Source organism: Diadema antillarum, unplaced genomic scaffold (assembly GCF_040938485.1).
Source record: "Diadema antillarum isolate AM-2024a unplaced genomic scaffold, OU_Dant_1.0 seq00001103_RagTag, whole genome shotgun sequence".
Classification (NCBI taxonomy): Eukaryota; Metazoa; Echinodermata; class Echinoidea; order Diadematoida; family Diadematidae; genus Diadema; species Diadema antillarum.
Genome location: NW_027271919.1, coordinates 1,085,881 through 1,111,487, shown reverse-complemented (window position 1 = coordinate 1,111,487; position 25,607 = coordinate 1,085,881). Strand labels below are relative to the sequence as shown.

The 25,607-nt window shown below is 38.0% G+C and overlaps 1 protein-coding gene across 1 annotated transcript; it reads left to right on the top strand.

Moving 5' to 3' along the window:
• The first annotated feature begins 995 nt into the window (after nt 1-995).
• On the top strand, nt 996-15,958 carry LOC139743725 (uncharacterized). The gene is made up of 7 exons (XM_071654177.1): nt 996-1,126; nt 4,401-4,588; nt 5,448-6,206; nt 9,967-10,083; nt 12,154-12,274; nt 14,214-14,404; nt 15,783-15,958. The coding sequence occupies exons 1-7, from the start codon at nt 996-998 to the stop codon at nt 15,956-15,958; spliced, it is 1,683 nt and encodes a 560-aa protein (XP_071510278.1).
• The last annotated feature ends 9,649 nt before the right edge of the window (nt 15,959-25,607 follow it).

Genomic DNA, 25,607 nt, shown 5'->3' with positions numbered 1-25,607 from the left:
CACCAATGGCTTATTGGTATAATTTCGCCTTCGAAATGATTTCAGTTTTTGTTTATATGTCCCTTGGCATCACATAAAATCACAGGGGCATTTTGAAAGAGCTTTTTATCTCTCCTAGGTGAGTAGGAACATAAGCGACACGATTTTTGACCAATTGCGCCGAAATAGTGGTTTTGGGCCTAAAGTTCAATGCATACCAATGACGGCAATGCACAGTAGTATTACAGTAAATAAGCCATACTAATACTTAGTAAATTTATACAGTAACTGACACTAGTATGATTACACTGACAAGTTCAAGATGGGCATGCATGGCCATGGTATGGTCTATGACTAAAAACACTCTGGACTAACATGTTGTAAATGTAAGATTTAATGGTGTGCAAATACCTAACGTTAGGGTAACAACATGTTAACAATAACATGTTCACCCTTTGGCTTCACTTTTCTCTTTTGGACGGAGTTTGGAAAAGGCTCATTATTTGCCAATTGCACTTTCTCACACAGTGAAATCGGAATCTCGGTCGGATGTAAAGGAAATTCTTACCTCTATCCATAACGAGGGGAGAATTCAAGTCCACTATTACTGAGAAAAACAGCGAAATTTTGCCATTTTCGCTGTTTACGACCAGTGTAGCAATGCGGCACTTCACAACTTGGTGGAATCTAGTGCCATGTTTATCGGGCGGCGATAGGCTCAAGTTTCACAGCTGAATGTTACTGAGTATCTGGCATCCTGTACGTAAAAAGCAGAATGAATGGATGCGATAGCTCATTGCATCCTCTTTCAGAATGTTTTTGTAAAAAGACAATAAATTTTATCTTAAAGAAAAATATTGACATTTAAATTGAGTTGAAATTTATTTTACAAGAAAAATGATTTTATTTCTGTTTAATGTAAAAAAAAATCAAAGAAGTAGTATTGTAATGTGAATAACCCCATAAATAAGATAAAGGTAGAGCCTTCGACAGCTAGCTAGTCTCGATGTCTCGAAATGACGGCGATTAATCAAAAAGAATATCTGAAACGGTATTTGTCGGGAGGCGAGAATGAAGTGAAGAAGAAAAAGAGGAGAAAGAAACTCAAAGGAACGGGAAATGCATCAGGAAAACCAAAGACTTCAAGGTATGAATGTAGAATCTGTTGATTTTTTAGACACGTACCGGGTACGTTGCATCTGTGAGACTTGCCCAATATCGAGTTCGACGACATCTACTACCCACGCCAGCGGCTGCGGGCACTTGGTAATCGCCGACTCGCTCAGCGCCAGGCCCTCCTTTCCTGCCTCTGTTTATTGCACGTGTTGTAACTAACGTTACTTACCATAAGGTATAACTATAAGATAATGTTTGGGGTTTTGTGAAATTTTATGATGTATTTATCAAAATCAGTATTGGGAAAAAGTAGTTCAATATAAAGAATTATTTAACATACATTGTTATAGATATGGTGATTTTGTATTATTTGAGTTGAACAAATATTGCAGAAAAGCTTGGTAAGGTCCGAAAATTGGTGGTTTTTATCTAAATAAAGAGTCTAAGTCTAGACAACTACTAGTTAGTGAAAACTCAGATGACGCGAGCTATAGATCAACTTTGATACGCGATTCTGGGCACACTCAGACCATGTTTTTTTCCCTCTGGTAGTCTGAACATCCCCGTCATGAAAATTAAAGCTAAACTAAAGGCTATAATTTATTGATATGTGCGCCACGCCGCGCTGTGCACATTGACAGCTACCCACACGCAACCTCACAAGCACTCTTAAACCATGCAACAAAGCCAAGGAAAGTTTATCCGCATTTAACAGCTCATCTTTACGCTACATGTAACTGTTAGAGATTGTGTCTTAATTTCACAAAATACATTTAAGTTATTAAATTTCATTATTTTTTTCACAGGAAGAAACAAACATTCTCACAAATCACGCCTTTTATTTTCCACATCTATACATCCCATACACCTTGAACATCAGGAAAAACAACTTCACTCACAGGGTAGTATCTCACTGGAATATGCTACCAAAGTCAGCTGTGGAAGCAACTACAGTCAACAGAAATTCAAGTCAGAAGTCGATGCATTCCTGTCAAAGAAGTACAACAAATTCACATACTCCGCAGAGTAAATATCTCAAATAGTAGCAGTCATTACTACAATAAAGAAGAAGAGGTACTCAAGTTTGACATACAGTGGAAACGTACTGAAAGTGGGAGGGCATTACAAGACTATTGTCTTTCCAGAAGCCCGACAAGACAGGTGAATACACCTTGAATCTTCTGCACCCAAACATTCACATATCACCATCGCGCCAACACTGCATTACGCAAGTATAAACACACGGGCTAAATCATTCGCCAGCACTACCCTTAGTCCGCCAGGGAAGACAGGTGGTATTTTCCCAAAGCTGCCACCCCTTCTTTTTCTGTATATTGAGTTATTTCCCCATCAAAAGTGATATCAGTCTATTCCCTTAGTTTCGCTTACAAAATGATTAGGCGTACCAGTCTAACGTCCGGTTAGCCTCCGCACAAGAGATTCCAATTGGGCATTCACTGATTTTCACCCAAGCTGATCGACTGTGTCATGTGATCGCATAGGCTAGTACACGGCTTTCAATGGGGTTCCGTAAAAACAAATATTCCCGCGGAGACTACGGACTCATTACATGACGAAAAGATATTTTATCGGCCATTGAACTTGCCTGTCAGAAGGGCCTTTCACCACTTTAGTTTCAAAACACAAAGGATTCAAGTAAACAACCTACATGTTGGTGGCGGATTAAAATGGTGGCGACCTTATGGTAAGTGACATTAGGTTCTAACTTCTAGGTGTTCGATGATGGGATGCGGATGTGAAGTAAATGTTCCAATAGCGTTTCTTTCCCTATGGCTATGCTACTACAGCTTGTGATGTCACATGTGTAGAACGATAGGAAGAAAATATGGCAAGAATTTCATATGTACCCCTAACCCCGCCCCGGGGCGCTCCTTCACACAGTTAGGTTTATACTGTGAGAGCACCCTGAGTCAAAAGAGTGCTATCTCTGTACAATGGTGAAAAAGAAACACAAGTTTTCGCGCCTCTATAAATTATAATTTCACCAGCAAAAGGCTTACTTTTCTAATATACATATGTACATAATGAAAATTTTTTACCTAATTCATACGATATTTTCACTTGTTCATATCCACACTGATCCCATGTGGTCTTGAAAAGATGTTTTTCTACGAGTTCATCTCCATACCTCCCATGATTCATTCTTTAACTTTTGATGCAACCTTTGCGTGGCACTTTGCGCATTGGCGATAGTGATATGAATATGCATGAGAGTCGCAATGATTTTAGCCTTTGAACAAGGCTCTTTCGCTGCGTGCTGTATAGTGGCGAGCGAAAGGGTTCGAGTGAAACGCGCCCACACCAGCAGAGAGCAATCGGGCACCACATGATGTCGCGCAGCAAGAGTGCCTGGTCAAAAGGCTACACTGCTACAGTACAACAATTATAAAGAAAATATAAAGAAAATTCAACATGCTTTCACTTTTCTAGCGTAATGAAAGAGCACTTGACTAACTTCTTTTAGAAAGCAGGGGGAATAATTATTACCCCTAACATTTGTCAGTATCAAGTTGATGGAATGTGTAATTTTCCTGAAAAATGAATTTTTGTGGAATTCTCTTTATATTTTCTTTGTATTGTTGTCCACACATGACGTCATACTCTATAAGTCTCCTTATCCAGTAATTACAACACCAAAACTTTACAAATTAACAACTTTTGCATCGATTGTCTTATTTTCCTCAAACTTTCACTGATGTGTTTTACTACATGTATTAATGTTGCTGCTTTCACTCAATCCACATTGCTCTTTGGGTTTTGGTTTCCTTTAAGAGCCTGTTTATTATCCTAGGGTATGCAGACCATGGTGTCCAGGGATACCAAGAATTTGTTAGGATTTGAGTTGCTTGACGGTTGGACTGTAACAGGGAGTGAAACCCAACTACATGTGTGGATTGAGTGAATGCAGCAGTATACATGTACATTCAAAAGTAAAACACATCAGCAGACTTTGAGGAAAGTTGGACAATCCTTTGAAAAGTTATGAATTTTTAAATTTTGGTGCCACCATGGCTGGATGAGAAGATTATAATTTGTCAGGAGAATTTCACAAGATCTTATTTTTATTCAAAGTACACATTTCTTTAACTTGCTACTGACTTTAATATGGTAATGGTGGTTATTCTGCTGCCTTTTGAAAGAGGTAACTCAAGTGCTCTTTCATTTCGTAAAAGATATTTTGAATTCTCTTTATATTTTTGCTGACTCATTTAGAATAGGACACTCTTACCCCGTGTGCTTCTAGCATTTAATAGAGGAACATGGTTTTTCCTTTCACATCACAGAGTGATGGTCGTCGACGATGACTTTGACATCCGGAAGAACAAAACAGACCACAATGATGACGAATCCATGCTTGATGAGATGGATGAGGCCCCTCTGGTAGCTGAATTCGTGGATGAACGTCCCGAGGAAGAAATCAAGTTAGAAGCATACAGGAGCAGTGGAAAATGGAGGACATTTGCTGATGAAGGTACTTTCCTGTTCTATGTCTGCCATGAAATAAACTCCCTTGTATTCCCTTGTTAAATAAAAAGATTGGAAAATAAAACGATAAGCTGTTGGTGTAATGAAGACTGCAAAGAGATCGTGGACTCACAATGTATGGATCATGTCAACTTCCTCCCAGTTTTATGATGGAAGATGAGTAATTTATTGATGCCAGCCCAAAAGTTTCATGTTTCTGTGTACTTTGTTGTGTCAAAACCCTTTAATGGTAAAACAAAAGCACAAAATGAAATAATGTGACACAGTGAGTTAAATGGTCCCAAGGAGTTTTTACCTCCACCAAGGAAGAAGGAGGTTAAGTGATCATCAGCGTTGGTTTGTCTGTAAAATAACTCAAAAAGTTGTATACCAATTAAAATGAAACTTGCATAATAAGTTGATATGACACAAGGAACACCTCATTCAATTTTGGTAGTGATCCAGGAATTTCTATGGATTTTTTTGAAGGATTTTTCATCTTTGGGCATATATGGTCAACGAACTTGGGGTTCTAGCTGTGTGTAATGGAGGTTTACATACGCACACTAAAGCGTGTGCTCAGCTCGGGCAAGGGGCCGTGCAGTGAAGTAAACAAAATGCTTCTGTTGAGTTGCTGGCTTGGAGGAGGTCTGTGCTCTCCGAGTGCTTTTCTAGTTTTTTTTTATCTTCTTCTTCTTCTAATATAATAAGTGTCCAATCTCATAATACTTTGATATCAGGGACAATTGTTCACAATGCTATACAAACCACTGATGTTTTAAGACTATTAACTATGCTGAGTAGAATTTATTATTTATGCAGAAGTGTATGCTTGTCAGTCTTCTGTTATTGTTTTTTATATTTAGATGATAACCAGGCATCCAAGGGAAATGACCATCGGAATACCTCAGTGAAGGGTAGTAAAGGTCATCACAATTCATCTGACGCTGTGGTCAAGCAACGCAGACGTCGCGCGGATTCAGATTCTGACCTCTCGCCTCTAAGGGACAGCCACACTCGCAGCAGAAAGAGACACGATTCGGACTCGGACGTGTCTCCTGTGAGAAGGCAACCAGTGGAGGACGCTGATGTAGGGGCTAGGTCCAAAGGTTGCCATGACTCAGACTCTGACCTTTCACCCCAGAGGACAAAAGGGCGCGCCTCACGAGGGCGCCACGATTCTGACTCCGATATGTCACCCCCTCGGAGAGGAGTGCATAGATCAAGGAGACACGACAGCGATTCTGATATGTCCCCACCCAGGCCATCAAAGACTAAAGACTCCCGGGGTCAACGTTCACGGCATGACTCCGATTCTGACCTCTCACCGGTCAGGTCAAGTAGGGATGGTCAGCCTCGAAGGCAAGATAAGGTTGGTTCTCGAGGCAAGTCAAACGCATCGTCAAGACCACCGGACTCGGATTCAGATCTTTCCCCACCGAGGCAAAAATCTGGGAGAGGGGAAAGGGGAAGTTCCGATTCTGACCTTTCGCCCCCACGGAGGTCAGGGCAAGATGGAGGCTCCAGGAGGAGGATGGAATCTGACTCGGATTTCTCACCTGAGAGGAGGGGAGGAAAGAAGCATGATAATCAGAGCTTGAAGAAACCCAGCAAAACTCTGTCAGGTGGGATACATAATGATAGGCTGCAAATTTGCATTTGTAGTGTTTATGACCTATTTGCATTGGAAGTCTGTAAAATACTGTCACAGCACACTGTACACCTTGTATTGGTGTAATTATCTGTAGACAGAGAATGTTACACCTCACAAGTCGGTGCTGCAGTCATGTAACATTGACTTGTACATAGTGTGTCAGTTGTGTTTGTTTGTTTGTTTGTTTGTTTGTTTTGTTTGTTTTTGTCAATGGACAGACACAACTGTGGTGAAATTGCCTGCCTGTTGATATCCAAGAAAAACTCCAGCGCATTCATATGTCTTTGACATATATTCAAGTTAGCATTGTGTTTGCTTTTTTGGATGTGTGTTTATATGGTATACATCATACATTTAGCGAGTCTGTTTTTTTGCGAATCTGGACTAAATGACGAATTCGTGATCATGAAGTGCAATAGTGAATGGAGAAATGTAAGCTTGGACAACACATTACTGTGGGAATCAGAGTTGATAGTTTAATGTGTTGTTAACCTGTTCCACACTGAATTCTGAAATGCCCATTGACTTAATACGCAGGCCACCAGGTTCGTGTACACAATGGATTAAAGGGGCATTCCGGACAATTTTCATAATTTCACATCATGTAGTACATAAATCGACAGTTCCATGTATAGATTCGTGGAATTTATTGTGATCCTTTAGCAGAGAAACCAATAAATTAAAAATCTTAAACAAATTACACTGAACAGTGTTGATGACATCAGAGCCTCATATATTTCAGAAATGTAGCAGTGTAATTCCATTACAAGACCACTTGCTCAACAAGTTCACCTGTGAAAAATCCATACATGCCTTCTTCTTTTGTTCTGCTTCCTCGAGTCCCAACTCACACATTCTTATGGTGAGGCTGCCATGTCACCATCCTTGTTCATTGCAATTTGTTATAGATTTTGAAAACATTCTCATTCCTCATCCCAATCACTATAAATTCTGAAACTCTGTACTCAGTTTAGCTAATTTATAGTTGTTAAAATGTAAAAGTCTGAAAATCATCCGGAGGTCCCCTTTAAATTCACAAATACCACCCGACCGGCAAAGATGAAAACTTGCAAATATATTGCATCTACAATAGTCTGTAGAAGGGCAAGTCCAAGATAAGGTCCCCTCAGAAGGCAAAATTTCATCTTTGCTCAATATTGACATATTTGGTATCATTTTGAAGCTTATGAGTTGAAGTTTTGATTTCCATGGAAGAAAAAATGATATTATGTAAATTTATGCAAATTTCAAGGGCTTCATTTGCATAAATGTAAAACACAGCATTACGTATGGGACATTTATAAAACTTCATATTCATTCAAAGGAAAGCAAATGATATTTGATTAATATGTGGACATAAGAAGTTCATCAAATAATTTAACTTGGTGTGAAAATTTAGGGATTATGCAAATGATTATGCAAATTAGCTCGTGTCCTATCATGACATGTCCCATACGTAACAAAATGAGGTCATTTTTTTAGGTTTTTTCCGAAATTGCTAAGGTTATTGGAATGCCCTTTTGGAAAGTTCTTATTTATTGTTTAGAGAAATTAAATACCATAGAAAAAAGAAAAAACAGTAAAAGAAATATTTTTTATTAGGCATTGAAATAATGTTACGTATGGGACAAATGCGTTACGTATGGGACATCCTCATATATATTGCATGTAAATGCATGTAGCTAGCTGGGAAGGTCTCTCAGTACACAAATGGTCAATCATCCTGAAGAAAGCATCCCAACTTTGTAGATACTTTTTTAGTTATAGACACTTGAAACAATACATGTACTTGACTGAACAATTTTCAGAAAGGGGGAGGGGAAGATGGCAAAATACACTTATGAAAATCAGCATTAAAAGGATGGTACAGTTTTTGTAGAAATGGGGATCAGTTTTCAACATTTTATGAGATGACTGGAAACCAATAATATGAATTACTAAAGAGCATACAATTCTAAGATTAGAGGAATTCAAAGTTAATTTGATGGAGATCCAATTTGAAATGGTTGTGCTATCAAAAACAACAACAAAAAATAAAATGATTTTTTTTTTTTATTGCAAGTGATACACAAATTGTCCTTCAAGCATTCAGTTTTCAATAGTAGCCACAACAAAATTCATGGGTATACATACTGAGGTGTGACTCAAATCAATGACCTGACTGCTAGACAGACATCATACATCGACTTGATTACTGGAATTCCACGCATCAGGTATTGCTCATCTATTAAAATTAATATTTCTTGTGTCAAGTTGTTTTTTATTGAAACTAAATGGCAAACTGCCCTTCATCAATGGAAGTAAACACTTTAAACTATTCAATTTTTTAGTGGTAACTATCATGATAAAAATAGGACATACATACTCAGGTTGGTCATAAAAAATATTGAATATGATTGAATATGATTATGATGGTAAATATTTGGGGGATATTGTTCCCTTGACAATCTGGATCAATATTTGAGTAATTTCAACTGATTCCACCTCAATAATTATGCAAAAATTTGTTTATGGGTATTTTGCAAAATTATTTTGCAAAATACCCATAAACATGATTCTCCACACACTAAACGAATGGGGGGCAAAGGGCATGCATACTCAGGTTGGTCATAAAAATATACAAATATGATTGAATATGACTATGATGGTGAATATTTGGGGAATATTGTTTCCTTGACAATCTGGATCAGTATTTGAGTAGTTTCAACTGATTTTACTTCAATAATTATGCAAAATACCCATAAACATGGTTCTCCACACACTAAATGAATGGGGGAGAAAGTGTCCCATACGTAACTGTCCCATACGTAACATGTCATGTCTGTCTTTAATTAGAACCTGTAATTAGAGCTTTTTGCCTAATGACATGAAACTTACAGTGTACCTGTGATAATCTTGAGTGTTGTGACTTTCATCACAGTGAGTTACAAGTTAGAATGAAATACTTTCAGAGAGTTTTGAGGTTGAAAAAAATGTTCAAAAAAACAAAATTTTTCTGGTCCCATACGTAACGGAACATATTTTCTCTTCTAGAATATAATTGCCAAGGTCATTTTTCTCAATTTTTTACATGATTATACTTCTCCTAGATATCAATCACCGTGATAAAGTTCAATATGATCAAAGGCCATTAACACTATTTTTCAGGTCATAAAAGTCTCTGAATGTCCCATACGTAACGCGCGCGTTATCTTGGACTTGCCCAGAAGAGGTAGTGTACTTTTGATTCCTCCATTATGTGTATTGTGTGAGTTGAGGGACAATATGCACTGTAGTGATTGCTGGTGATAAGGCTGCAATGCTGGATAAGCCACATCCCAACATTGGTATAATAAATGAAAAACAGGGGAAAAAAATCAAAGGGATTTTGATCTAATCAAAACTGATGTTTTTGTACGTTGTAAAGAATCTTTGTTATTTTTATGTGTTTCCACACATTTCCTACTGATAACAATAGCAATCGGCACATTGCATAGTCCCATACATACTTATGTGTGTCAGTTCGGCAGGTGATTCTCTTGAGTTGGAAAGACAAAACAGTAATTTGCTTGTGCTGGCATATAGGCCTCACCCCAACTTTACTGCTTTATTTTTGTTAAAAATAGTGGGATCTTATCGCCGGCGAATACAGTATGTATTCTATGTTTGTCAGTTAAAATGGATGACTAGAAGCAAAAGCTTTTTCCAATGTCATAAAGTCTTCATAAACTTTTGCCCCACTTGCACTCCAGGAGCCAAGGCTGGTCTCTCCGATGCAGCGGCCTTGAGGAGAGAGAACGAAGCGACGAGGAGGAGAAATGAGGACGCCTACAACAAACTTTCAGACGACGTCAGCGGGAGAAATGCTGGTTAGTTCATTTTGTCATCTGTCTTTTCATCTTTGTTCCCATTCTCTTGTGTACAGATTTCAGAGAATGATCTCAAGTTCAATGGTGCAAGATTTTGCATAAGGTGAAAGATGAGGCATTCTATTGAATGAGGCAAAGCTGAGTTGAGTAGAGTGCATTTTATGTGTATAAAACAAATGCTTTATGACCCTCATTTAGTTTCTTATCTATATCAGGATCTATGTATTAGTGTTTTAATCTTACCTATAGCATAGTGTAGGTAAAATCAAATACATGACGATTGTCTCGTAGGAGGGATGTGGTTAGATAAAAAAATTAAGTTGCAAAGCTGATAATCATGTACCTTTCAGGATTGTATCCTGTGATTATTTTATTTATTAACGACGTCATACATTTTGGAAGGTTCCCTAACCAATAGCAATGTGAAACATCCTCTTGTAATACAAAAATAAATCTTAATGATAATGACAAATCCTTAAGATATTTAGGGAGCTTTAGATTTGGGAGGCAAAAGTTGAGACAACGATTGTGTTTGCTGTTCTCCTCTCTCCCTGCTTCTTGTTGCAAAGTAAGGAGTTTTCGCTACACGACGAGAAGATCAAGAATACGCGGAAGCAATCAGCTGTGACAGTCCCCATACTCGGACTCCCGTCCCCATATCTCAGCAGCTGGGCTTTCTTGTTAGGACGGAGGCATGGGGACAAGATCACTGATTGGCTGGCTGGCTAGCTGGCTCACTCCTGCTTAGCATCGGGACCGAACGCTATGTTGGCCAAGTACCATACTCGTTTTCCCCTGGACAGGACGTTTCTCAGATTTGATCATGCACAGAAGCAAATTTTACACCTGGCATGCTCAACTACTGGCTGCGTTGTGTAGCGAAAACTCCCTACTAGCTTTAGATTACGCAAAGACACAACCTATGCACAGTAAAGTGATGCCCCTGTATGATCAGTGCATCAAGTAGCTCTCTGCATTGTGAATTTGAGCGGACACAAAAATGCCCCAGACCCGACCATGAAAACTCGGACGATGCAAGATGGATTTTGATAAGCAATTTTTCGCATGCGCAGAACAGTTATTTTTACTCTGAACATCTGCATCGCAGAAATCAAAAGCAACACTTTTAGTCATTTACCAGAAGAAGACAAACACATGTTAGTGGAAATCCAGACTCTATTATTTCATGCTGGGCCAAACAATTCTATGCCTCTAGCTTTGGATTAAAGACACTTTTTTTTTTCCATGATACCAACTATGCAAGTTGAACACTATGCTAATCTGCACCTGATTTTCTGTGGAGAATCAATTTACATCTACTGAATAGACACACACTGTTTTTGCAGCAGTGTAAGACATTTGAAATAAGCCATGCCAATTGATTTACTGTACGTCCAAGACTGGTACTGAAGACACTTGTCCCAGTACAAAGAAGATTTTCCAAGTGTTTAACAAGTGTGATATTAGGGAGCTTTAGATTTTGACGTGCGGACATTTGAGACGACGTTTGCGCTGGACGTTCTCCTCTCCCCTACAGTAGCTTTAGATTACGCTGGGATGCAACGTATAAAAAATAAGATGGCAACTCCATATGATCGGTGCATGAAGTAGTTCTCTATGTTGCAAATTGTGCGGACGTAAAAATAGCCCAGTGCGCGTAGTGAAAAACTCAGGCGACGCAAGCTAAAAATAGATCAACTTGACGAGCACTTCTGCTCATGCTCAGAACATTTTTTTTCCTCTGAACGTCTCCCGCGAAAATCAAAAGCTCCCTATTATCTCCAAGATGACTTGATGTGCTGTGGCTGAATGCAGAGATGCCATATGCAGTAAGTGTCATGGAAAAGGCTTATTTTTTCTTCAAATTTTTAATCGTACTACTACATGTCTGTTGTAGTAGGGGTGATTACGGTATACTGGTTTACCACCAAAAATATGCCTTTTCAGTCCTCGGAATACAGCAGTGCTGTTGACAAGGCTGGCATCCCCGTGAATATTTGTGTGAGGTTTCTGCTGCAGTGTTTTGTAAGATGTTTATCATGAGTTCTTTTTGTGTGATGCCAATTTTAGAGACCATCTTCAGAGACAAGAGTGGCAAGAGGAGAGACCTGAAGGCTGAACGTCGCTTTAAACGTGAAGAGGAGGAGAAGCAAGCAGAGAAAGACGAGAAATTCATGCAGTGGGGGAAAGGGTCAGTGAATTTTTTGGCCATAACAGAGATGCCAACTGTTACTATGAGCAGTATTTTGTACTGTTTTTCCTTTTTCCTTTTTTTATTGCCAAATAATGGCAAGTTTCATGTAAAATATGGTTTTTCCAAGTGTCTATGGAAAGAAAGGTGAAAATACAAGTATGTCTTCCCATGAAAAATGTGCCTTGTTGGCCCTGCAATGCTGTTTAGAAAGTTGCCGACCCTTCCATAGTGTGAAGTCCACTTCAAATTTACTCCCTTTTTCTTTGCTGAGAATGAATTGTCCATAGAAGACTTGTCTGTGTTTAGACTTAAGATTACAATTCTTGATTCTTATTTGCATTGGTCATGGGACTGGCACAACTTTCATGTCTTGAAATTATTAGGATACTACAGTATGTTCTCTCGTTATAACAAACACTGCCGTGATGCAAAGTTCTTGTTATAATGAACAAAGAAAAAAATCCAGGTCCCAAAATTATTATCTAAATATCTTAGTGTAATTTACTCTTCAGCGATAATGGAATTTTGATGTAACAAAAGAAAGCTACTGGTCTTGAGGACTTCGTTATAATGAGAGTCCCCTGTATATAATCTTGTCTGAACAATGATTATTGTTGAACTAATTGAGCAGGGAAACTAAAGGTATGGTGTGTTAGCAAATACTAATGCAGATGATAATAAAATTTTAGTGTTTACAGCTTGTTGTAGAAGAGGAACTAATATTTGCTAATTACCGTACATTTAGGATTTTTTTGATGAGTGAACATGTTAACCCGTTGAGGACCAGTCCCGAGAATACTCAGGCAAGCATCTATGGGAAATGCGTGTTGTAGCAAAATCAGCCTGTCCTCAACGGGTTAAACGGTCTCCAAAGATGCTGCTGTCATGTAATGTGAGATGATTTTATCTATAAAGTCCCAAATGTGGCTTTGCTCAGAATCTCATATGTACTGTGTCAGTATCCCGGCAATTGTAGGATTGCGGTAAATTCTCCTTCAATTCACTTGCTTCTCAGTTGAAATATGATCTGGCTTAGTTGGAAGTGTGTACATTCTTTCACTAAATAGACATGAATTGTTTCAGTCCTATTCATTGGTATTTTCATTTGACTTCAAGTCGATACAAACTCAATATCATTCATGGGATTTGTGAAATTTTCTATCATGACTCTGAAGTGAGCACTGTACCAAAAGTGGAATTTAGTTGTCTAAACGGTACAATGTTGTGTTTAAGAAATTGTGCCTTTTTTGTTTCAATTCAACTCTTATTTCCTATATAATATAAAGTCTCTCAAATACAATAATGACGACAACAAAAATCAATGGAATGCCAAATATGTCAAAACATGACTTTTAAGAATTTAGGCCTGTGATGCTAGTGTGCAGTTGACTCCCATAACAACGAAGTCCTGTGGACAAGCATTTTTCTTTCATTGTGTATCAAACTTTCATTAACGGAACAAATAAGCAATAAAAAAACATACAGCAGATAATGTTGCAGCTTGAATTTTAACCAGATTTTCGTTATAACTGTGTTGATAATAATGGGAGTGCACTGTATTCATTTGAACTGGATTTTGAAAAAAACAACAAATAAATATCTGTAGAAATAGAACAAAGGGTAAAAAAGAGTTATCTGGAGGGAAGACTTGCCTTGTGTGGTAATAGAAGACCTGGGGGGTGTTTCATAAAGCTTTTTGTATAGTTCCGACTGACTTACGAGCGACTGGTGATCAGTTCTTGTGCTGATTTATGGAAATTCTGATAAGTATAGCACATCAGAACTGATCACCAGTCGCTCGTAAGTTGTTTGTAACTTTACGAACAGCTTTATGAAACAGGGCCTGGAATCTATTAAAGCAAAGATCATTGAAAGACCATGGAGTGGGAGAAGATGTATGTTAAAAGTTTTGTGTCGGATCATTCTTTGCGTCCAGCCTGGCCCAAGTCAAACAGCAACAGGACCAAGTGGAAGACATAGTAAAGGAGATGGCTAAGCCTCTAGCACGATACCAAGATGACGAGGACCTGGACCTGATGCTGAAGGAACAGGACCGAGAGGGAGACCCCATGCTGGCCTTCCTGAAGAAGAGAGAATCCAAGGCCAGGGCCAAGGCTGGTATTAAAGGTAAATATCACTGTCCTCACATGAAAGGGAAATCCAGTCCAAATTAGGCTAGTCTGATAAGAAAGAATAAAATTTTACAAATTCAACAGTATAAGTTTGACTGAAATCAGGTGAAAAATAAGGAAGTTATGACATTTTGAAGTTTTTTAAATTTTTTCAGGAAACAGTTCATGAACGGTCAATATGAATATGCAAATGGCAAAGTGAGCATGTCGTCCCCTCACAACTTGCCAAATAGTTTGTACATAAAATTTTGAAATTTCCAGTTTTTCGTTAAAACACAATTTTGCCCGAGGCTCAAATCCTGGTATATCTGCCTGATCACTATTCTGAACTTATTAAACCAGGAATAACGTCATGTTTCAGACTTCAATGATAGAAACATTAAATTTTCATCATTTTTTGTACACGATCAATGGAAAATTGTGAGGTTATGACGTGGCTAGCTCACGTATTTGCATATTCATACCCACTGTACAAGAACTGTTTTGCAGAAATCAGCAAAACTTCAAAATTTCATAAAATCCTTATTTTTCGTCCGATTTCAGTCAAATTTTTACCGTTGAACTCGTAAGATATTACTCTTTTTTATCAGATTAACTTATTTTTGGACTGGATTTCCCCTTTAAATGGATCTACATTAACTTCTCTCACAAATCCTCACTTTTTTCATCACAGTTATACTCAGTGCTGTAAAGAGATATCAAAATGTTCTCTACTTCTTTGCACTTAGCAGGAAGATAATTATGAATAGGCTGCTTATAACTGATGGTGGCCATTGCTTGCCTTATTTTTATGTCAAAGATGTCCAAGATATTTACTAGTTGTACACATACAGCGTATTTTGATTACTACTCAGTTTTATTCGTAGTTGTAGCAAAATAACCCAAGATTTCCAAGTTGTCTGCTGATTTGAATTGTCTGCTTTTCTAATGCTGTGCCCACTGATATTTTGTATCGTCGTGAATAGCAGTTGATCAGACATTTTCGCAAGTTATTACACTCTTTGTGGCTTTTTCATCATAATTGCAACAAAAAAAATTGTAACACAAACGTTCAGAAGATGGTGTGACTCTTCAAACAAATTGTTTTGTTAAAACTGTGCTTGAAATAACATCAAATTTCTTCGAACAAAAATACAAGTATACTAAGGATTTAAGCAGGAGGAGGTCGCAATAGCAAGAAGCATTCAGCTTCAGCATGCACATACTTTGTACATGCCAGTGCCAGACTAGATTTTGCTTTCATTATTATCAATATTTTTCTTATGTGAAGAAGAGTCTATAATGCAAAATTTGTGAAATGAAAACCACTCTGTGAAAATTTTGGCAAATATCGTGTTCAGTAGTCCAACGTAAACTTGTTTTACTTTTTACAGAGAAACCGAAATATCAAGGACCGAAGCCTCCACCCAACCGCTTCAACATCCAACCTGGGTACCGATGGGATGGCGTGGATAGGTCCAGTGGATTCGAGCGCAAGTACTTCCAGCGGCAAGCAGACAAGAAAGCTACCAGTGAATTGGCCTACAAGTGGAGTGTCGAGGACATGTAGAGACTATAAAAGCTGGTTTCGCCAGAAAATGAAGTGTTTCAACCTTCTCCTACATTGTATGTGTTGTGCTGTTTCTGTTCAAGGCACATAGACCCAGTGGTTTAGTCAAATGCGTACGCGGGCGCACAGCACAAGTTTCCTACAGAGACCTACGCTATGGACTTCTCTTCAGCGCTTACACTCGGACCTATTTCAATGAGTCAGAGGAAGTCCGATCCACTGTAGTCAGTGGTCCGATCACAGTTCGGCTCATGGTTCGGCTGAGGGGGATGACAGCTTTTAATAGCAAACTTCTTTTGTGACATCATAAGCACGCACCCTGTGGCATCACTACAGACTGCGTGATGCGCAGAGAAGACAGTGAAGGCAATGATGATATAATGATATCATTATATCATCATATCATCATTACCTATAGCAACACCTATGCGCTTTACTCTTGATGACAGCTCAATTTTGGCAATCTTCGTATCAATGCTAACGGTGATCGGCACTATCATCCAACAGCACCCTCACAAACACCGGGTCTATGCACCTTTAATGTCTGTGTTTGTTGATTGTGTGTCTTGTTTAGTGACTTGTGTTAGTTTTTCTTGTCGTGTGTGTGTTTGTTTTTGTTTTTGTGTTATGTTCGTTTTTGTGTCTGTTTTGGTTGCTTAGGTATGTAAGCATCAAATTGGTGCTATTGAATTATCTACCGGTAAAAACCTTTTCAAGATGGTACCAATCAACCAAGATGAAATATTTTACTTTATATAATTATTAAACACCTAGGCAGATCCTTGTTATTTGATTGGTTGTTTTCTATTGATCATTTGTCCCGTTTTTGTATTATGCCATCATTGGTGCAATTGTGGCTCCATTTACGGTGCAATCTTGGATCCATACAATTGCTCCATTGCACGCACTCCGAGAGCTCGGCATGCAACAGCATGCTAGCGTATAACGTGCTCAGCAAGCACTCTCTTGATCTCATATCCCGCACATTTCTCTTGTTTATAAATTCATAAAACATCAAATGACAAGGATCTATTTTAGGTGTTATATAAAACAAATAATAAATGTTCTTCATTCGTGCAATGGACAGAATATTTCATTCGGTGAAAGATGAAATTATTGATCCATGGCACTCATAAACATTCATAATTTGTATATCATTATAGTATATGAATTAAGATATCATGCATATTAAAATGGGAAGTGATGCCCAGGGTCTACCTCAGACCTGTACAGTATGTCCAAAAAAAAAAAATAAATAAAAAAAAAATACAACCAGATTTTTGCATTTGGTAACTTCCAATATGATTAAATTGTTTGAAGTCTATTTCAAAATCTTAGCTATATTTTGCAGAAAACCCCATTCAATTTGGTTAAGTGGTTACAGAGAAATATGAATCATTGTAAAGCATGTTATGGGTCTGATTCTGCCAAGTGTAGCATATGGATGCTCTTCGAACTGCATATTAATGTGTGAACACAATGGATAGAACTTGGAGGGAAGGGATTCCTGACATGCTCTACAAAAATCCTCATTTCTCTTTGACCCCTGTAAGATGTGGGTAATAAGTTATAGTTTCACACCCTCAAATTGTATTTGTATTGATTCACTATTTTTAAAGTTATAATTGCTGAGGGTCCCGTTGTATTTTTTTTTGGGGGGGGAGGGGGGGGGAGGGGGGGGGGGACACACGGCATATCCACAGTTTGCTCCACCTCGGATTCAGCAGAACAAGAAATGATGTTGCAACAATTTTGCTGTACATCAATGTGTATTAGTCAGTAAGTTACAATCATAAACTTGACGGAAGAATTCATGAATTTGGATAAGAAATTACAGTCAACCTTTCTTAAGTCGACCTTGCTTAAGTCGAATAATCATGTCTCTTCTCTTTATCTCTTTATATTCTATTGATTTTAATCCCTCACAAGTCGATTGCCTCTAAGTCAAAGCGTTTTCTTCGGTTCAAATAGATTCAGCTTAGGCAAGGTTGACTGTATGTCAAATAGAGAACATAATTTCACTTACATTGGATCTATTATGTGTTTGTACTGAACGTACATGTAGTCTCTGAAGTTTACAATGGCACAATGTATTAGTATTGACTATTTTGTAATTGCTTTGCAGTTGGCAGCAATGAGTTTTATTTTGGGAAGTGTTATGAATGCTAATCCCTTGTGAAATCTTTGTTAGTCAAGGGTACCTGCGGATTTGAAACAACACTCCAGCAAACTATAATTTCAACGTAAACACCCATTTTCATGATTATTGTCTCTGTGTACAGCAAACACAAGGTACATCCACTTACAAAATATGTGAGCATGAGATTAGTGTCATTTTTTTTTCTGTCAAAATTTCAGTATGTCTTTTGAGTCTGTGCCAAAATTTCCTGAAGTTGTACAGTTCAACTTGTCGTTTGTATTTGAGAAACACATTAACAAAGTATAATCGGCATGTTTCCCTTTTAATATCAAGAATGATATTGTAGTGATATCCAAGCCATTACAGGATTGACCAAAACACACTACAGTAAACAATTTAATAGTATGTGTATATCACTATTGCACTAAAAGAAAAAAAGGTTTGCAATACAGTGGAACTTGATATCAAGATCTGATATAACAAAATACCTGATATAACAAACTACATGTAATTTCTCTGGTCCCAATGAATTTATTCCCTTTGTTTCGTATTGTTTATTGACTACTGATATAACAAAATATCTGATATAAAGAACAAAGTGTCTTGTTCCCAAGGATTCCATTATACTGAGTTTCCACTGTATAACACACTAATTTCTCTGGTCCCAATGAATTTCCTTTGTTTTGTATTGTTTATTGACTACTAATGAAACAATATATCTGATATACACAATGTAAAGAACAAATATGTCCTCACCTGGTCCCAAGGATCTGGGACCCATTTCATAAAAAGTTGATATGATAAAAACTCTTGCTGGAATGGCAATTGTCATAGTAACAACAAGAATCCAGCTTCCTGATTGGCTGTTGTTACTGGAAGTTGCCATTCCAGCAAGAGTTGCTATCCTAACATCTTTTATGAAATGGGGCCCTGGTTGTACTGAATTTCCACTTTTCTGGGAGGTATTTCCCTTGAACAGTCTTATTGCATGTTGTTAGTCATTTACATTTGTAACTGCCCAATACAGTTGTGTATGTTACAGACATGCAAGTTGTACATATTATCTATGGTGTGCTTGTTTACACCAATTCAATATAAGTTGTACATTTCCATGTGTTATGTAATAAATGTACATATTTTTATTATGTCAAATGAATGTAGGTATAGTAGCATTACACTCAGATTTCCCTGTGTTGTGATTACCAGAAAAGTCACGTACCAATAGACATTATAGAATGGGTAGCTAGAATCCTGCGATCTCATTGGTCGAGAGATACAGTATGTGTTGATTTTGTACTGGCCACATGCTGAGTCACAGTGGTAAACATGTTATCGCGCACTTGTAACAAAGGTTTGCGCACTAAGCAAGCGTTCGCGCACTCAGTACGAGATGCCCATTAGCTAAATAATCATGCATCCAGTAAATACTGGATGCATGATTTTCGGGCTCTTGTCTATGGCAAGCCAAGAGGAAATGCATCCAGTAAATTTTCATCGGGTAACATGATAGAAAGTTATTTTTGGCAAGAGATTTACCCATTCTATATTGCTCTAAACACAGATGACGCACATGTCTTTTTGTGTGTCAGTCAGAATATAGTGTGCATGCGGTAACTATTTAGCCTAAACCCACTCAGCTTTACCTCGTGGGTTAAGCATTCCATAGTTACCTTATGCACATAATTCCGACTGATGCACTCAGACCTGTGCATCATTTGTATATTGTGATGAACACAGGAGTCTAGGGCCATGAGTAAAGATTGTGTGCAAGGATATCGAGAGATAGAGATAGAGAGAGAAAAAAAGAGAGAGAGAGATCTTTAGAGATGACAGAGAGTACACAGTAGGGACAGAGAAACAAATTGTCAGTTTCGGGGAAATGTGCACTTTGTTTTCGTGGCATTAGTTACTTTGTGCTCTCCTAGGGGAATTCCCTGGCATTTCCAGAAAATTCAATTTTTCCTTGGAAGTGTATCTACAGCAGCCGTCCATGTTCACAATATTAATATATCTTGTACCAACAGCAATTCCACGATACAGAATACAGTATGGTTGGACCTGCTGCTCATCAATCACTTTTGGATTAAATACCTTGTGTATCTTTATAGAAAATATTCCTCAGTTCCACCTGAATTTCATTTCACAATTGCAGAAAATACCGCTGATTCACATCACCGGCTTATATTGTTGAGTCATACTGTATGCACAGAATTCTCAGTCACAAACATAAGTGGCATTTTTCACTGTGCGCCGGGCTACACTTGTAGCTCATCGTTTTAACCGACTGCCTGTTCTCTATTGATAAAGCATATAAATCTAGCGGATGGCAAAGACGTGTTAACATCAATTATGTTTATTTGCTAATGCAGATTTTCTTAAATTCTTTTTCCTTCTGTTTCCTCGAGTCATTTACATTTACCCACCGCATTTCTCTCTATATGTTTGAATGTTCCAGCCTATTGCGCCCAGTCCCACATGTACTTTTTATTCTATACACAAGGATGCCATTGCGCCAAGGTGGTGGATCTAAAAATAGGTGGTCGATGAGTAGTAGACTTACTACCATACAATGCACTGTGCATTATACACCACACACATTACAAACACACACACACACACGCACCAAGAAAGCAAGCTGAGGGCACAATAAAGTCTAACACAAAGTAAACAGTACATGCACAATGTATCAATTTCATTACTATAATTTACATGTTTGTATTTAATAGACAAACGTACACCTACATACAACATGATTTTTGTTTTCACGAACCAGTGGTCATTTAGAACATTTATCAGGCAGTAAATTGCTACTTTAAATATAGGCCTAACACCTGGTAAATACAATAAATAGGATAATGTCATCTGTGCAAGTACTTGACACTATGAAGATACACATTTGAACATACAATTGGAAGGTTTCAGAGATTTTTTTTTTTTTTTCGGGGGGGGGGGGGGGGAACTCTACAAGGTATCATGTGAGAAGTATGATTTACATTTGTATGTAGTTAAAACAGGCAGCCACTTCTTAACTCTGCAAAAATCAAATACAGGGGTCCTCGTCATCATGAGCTGCTTGGGAACACTCGTTTCCCTGTTTTATCAGGGGCCCATTTCATAAAACTTGTCATCAGTGACCAGTTGTCATAGATGTGACAAGCTCCTGAAATCCTTGCATCTGATTGGCTGAAAGCAAATTTGTCATAGAAATGTGGCAGTTGTCACTGATGACGAGTTTTATGAAACGGGCCTCAGGTCTGTTACGTCATGGATAAAAACAAAACAATACAAAATGAAAATGAAATTATGTCATTACGAGGTATATCAAGTATCTCACTATAAATGTACATTGTGACCCTGTTATAAAAAAAGTTCAAAAAAAGTGTAGAAGTATGGTTAAAAAAAAACAAACATACTACTGGAATAGTATGATTACTCCCACACTTCATACAATTGTACTTCAATCTGAGAATTTTACTTCAACTTGTACAAAATTTTGGTTAGCGAGAATTTCCACTTGAAGCAACACTTCGACATGATTGTCACACTAATCATAAGCTTCAGGAATGTTATATACAAGAAATAAGCCTAGAAAACCCATGACATCATGTATAGGCATACTGGAGCTTCTTTCTAAGCAAATATTACACCAGGGCCCCATTTCATAAAAGATGTTAGGATGGCAATTCCTACTGGAATGGCAATTGTCATGGTAATGACAAGAATCCAGCTTCCTGATTGGCTGTTGCTATGGGAAGTCGCCATTCCATCAAGAGTTGTCATCCTAACATCTTTTATGAAATGGGTCCCAGGTGACACCCACAGATTACCAGTACACCATACATGTAGCTATGAAGAAATTGTCTTTGATCCAGGGTAAAAGCATACTGTAATTCCCCTAACCTGGAAGTTGGAGTAGGACCAAACGTGCAGCTTGATTGACAAGAAAATATCCCAAGCTTCCCCATTACTACACCTACCTCATCAAATCATACTGAATCTTGACCATGTTTGCAGGTCACCGTTTTGGTGTGTAGAACAACAGAAGGTAATGTTTCTTTTCTTGTGTGCAATCACCTATCAAACACGAATTACACTAGAATGCACAAGATCTGTTCCTCTCTTTAAATCCACACATATACAGTACTTTGGTTAACCTGCAGCTACAATGTACCACATAAAAAGGAAGCATTTATTTGATACCATTTACACTGAAGGCACATATTATAATCAGAATTACCCATATTTGTATGTAGCACTGCATGTACATTTTATCATGCATGATCAATGCAACTGGAGAAAAAAAAAAAGTATTTTCAAATCTCATTTCATCATGATTATACATTGATTGCACCACCAACTCTCAGAATCACTCTCCAAATGGCATTATAAAAGCCTGTTACACTTTACAATAATTTAAAATATTAGTCAGGTGACGATGATGTAACGTAAGTGCATGTTCATAGTATTTCCGTTGCTCCTTTTACAGCTCTCAGAGAGGAATACTGTATTACCCTAACACAGAGGTCTGCAGAAAGATTTTGGGCAGTCCTGTATAAAGGAGAAACATGTACATCATTGTGACCGTGCATCACAAAACCAACAAAAAGTCACACCCCTTGATTTTACGTGAGGACTCACTATTAAAAAGTGAAACAGGTCAACAAAGTCAATCTTGAGTTTTTCATATAATCTGAAAGAGCTATTCTTGTTCTACTTTATTCTTAAGTTTGGGGTCATAAAATGAATGGGAAAGTGTGCTGTCAGCAGCCTTTGTACAACTCTATTTCTGTAGGGTAGCGTGATCAGATATGTCTTAGAGGTCCCTTTTCATTTCTTGAAAATCCTTTGCACACCCTCCACTTTCAACTGTAATAACTTTTGAAAGGAAAGTATTATCACAGAATGTGATAATAGTGCACGCTTAATTTCAGCTTAATCAGATAATCCCTTCACTTTTATTGTTACGGAGGTTTACATCCTGTTTTTTGTCCTATTCATAGCGCAGCCGGGACGGTTTGGTAAAGATTAAACACTTGATTACCGGTACACCCTGTACTTCACATCCTCTTTTCTCAGTTCACACTTTTCCAGAGTGTGTGCTTTCTTTCCAATATTTTATTAAGATAGGAGGGTCCATATGAATTGAGTAATACATCATAAGCTTAGAGTCAGCTCTTTCAGAATCTGCCATTAACTAAAAATTCATGTCTGGCGACTTTTTGTTGGTTTTGGGATGCAGGGTCACACTTACTCTGAGTCACTCAATTATTTCATCATTCTTTTTACTCTCTACTTGAAAGGTCATACTATTACTTCCTAGGTCATATCCTCTTTTAAACCATTCATGTCACATGAAACTATCAAAACATATGTGCCATGTAAATATCAAGCATCACATTAAATACATATCCAGTAAAACTGACATTTCATGTTCATTTAGAAGAGCAAGATGCAGATCACGCAGCAATTTAATAAATTTTGTAGGATTTCATCAGAACATTCAATGATTGTAACTTTCATATCAAATCTATTATGTAATAAATAAATTTCTTTACATGATACATCTTTAAGGAGAACATATTCCTATAAAACATTGCGATATGGCACCATCAAAGGTTAAAGGCTATCACTCGTTCATATGCAAACTGATATAAACACTCAGCAGCTATTGTTATCACAATTTTTGAATCTATACTCAACATGGACTCAAAGATGACATAGCATAGCTACCACTGTGTAAGAGACAATACTGAGAGAAGATACCAATGGTCAGTGGTCAGTGGTCAACTTTACAAGGATGAGAAACATTTTGTCAGGAGTTAAGAACTTTCACATCATTAGACTCTAAGGCTCGAATTCACGAAGGTGGTACAGGGGATTAAACCATGGATTAAAACCATGGAGCGCCAAGTGTCGCACAGAATATTTTGTTATCAAATCAGTCATTTCGTTGACAAAATGGCCATTTCGTCGACAAAATGGCCATTTCGTTAACGAAATTATCATTTCGTGGGCGAAATGTTCATTTAGTTACAAAATGTTGTCATTTCGTTACAAAATAATCATTTCATCGACGAAATAACTGATTTCATAACGAAATATTCCATGCCACACTTGGCGCTCCATGGTTTTTGTCCATGGTTTAAACCATGGTTTCATTTGTACCACCTTCGTGAATTCGGGCCAAAGAGAATATCATATACATTGTAGAAAGACATATTCAGATATCAGAGGCAGTGACCATAAACAAAAAGATGGAGGATAAAACAAGACGTTACAGCCCAAATTCACCAAGGGAATGCAAATCAAATCTGTGGTTAAATTTTAGTTTGTGGACTAAAAAAAAAACCAAACAAACAAGAAAAAGGAAAACCCTGAACATGCAAATCTCCGCCAGCACTCATTGTTGACAATGTCTGTTGATGTTCCAATGTCATGCCCATTAATTTAAGGTGAATTTGTTTTGCAGAGACAAGATTTACACAACTGTTTTGAATTCTGGTCTAATTCACAGGGGTTATAGGTTAAGAATCTTAAACCTGTAGACCACAACATCTAATCCCAAGAGGTGAGGAAATACAAACAGTAGATGCCCAGGGAGGCCGTTGACCAAGACATCATATCCCCTGGTGGTTGTGGATCCAAATAGCAGCCGTGTGAGAAGCTCTGGATCAAGACACGGCATAACCAGTGTTTCATGAGTCTCAGTAGAAGAAGTTACATTGGGCTGGGGTCCAGGTCCATTACCTGTCTAGGCAGTGTCGACACAAAGCGATAGAGGTCAAATGTGGCTCAGGACACAGATATTATACCCCATTCATACAGAACATTTTAGAGCGCTCCAGGAGCACTCCTGAAGCCCTATAAACTCTGTATGAACAGACCATCGGGCCTTGGAGTGCTCTAACATTATGCCCCTCTCAAGGCTAGGTGCAGGAGTGCTTCTGAAACACACTCCAAACTCTGCATAAATGGTCATAACCATTTGCAGTACTCCAAAGTTGATTTGCAGCACTGTGCATAAAGTTTACACGTTAAAAAATTCCACATACTCGAAGGTCACCATGACATTTATAGTATATGCCAAATATTTCGTGAAGTTTTTATTTTCGCGAATTTCCTGAGTCAGTTGCTATTCGCAAAATTAAAGACACGCGAAAATATTGACTCTGATCAAGTAATGAATGTGACGTACACGTATACGTCTCTCCATTCGGTGCAGGACTCCACAATCCCAAATTTAACCACTTGCGAAATCGCCGAGAAGTTCCGATTCGCGAAAATTTAGATTCGCTAAAGATATGGTGTATACAGTAAGTCCCCTCAGTCACTTCATGTGTGGTCTCAGCGAGCGGTGATTCTCAGTATGAACAGACTCAGAGGGATATAAGTCAATGCATTTCAGGAGAGCTCCTTTGCCCAACTCTGAGTGTGAACGGGGTATCAGACGTCCCAGGGGGGAAAGTCTTTCGAAGTAAGAGAATACCTCACAGGCTTTGGATCAGGGCA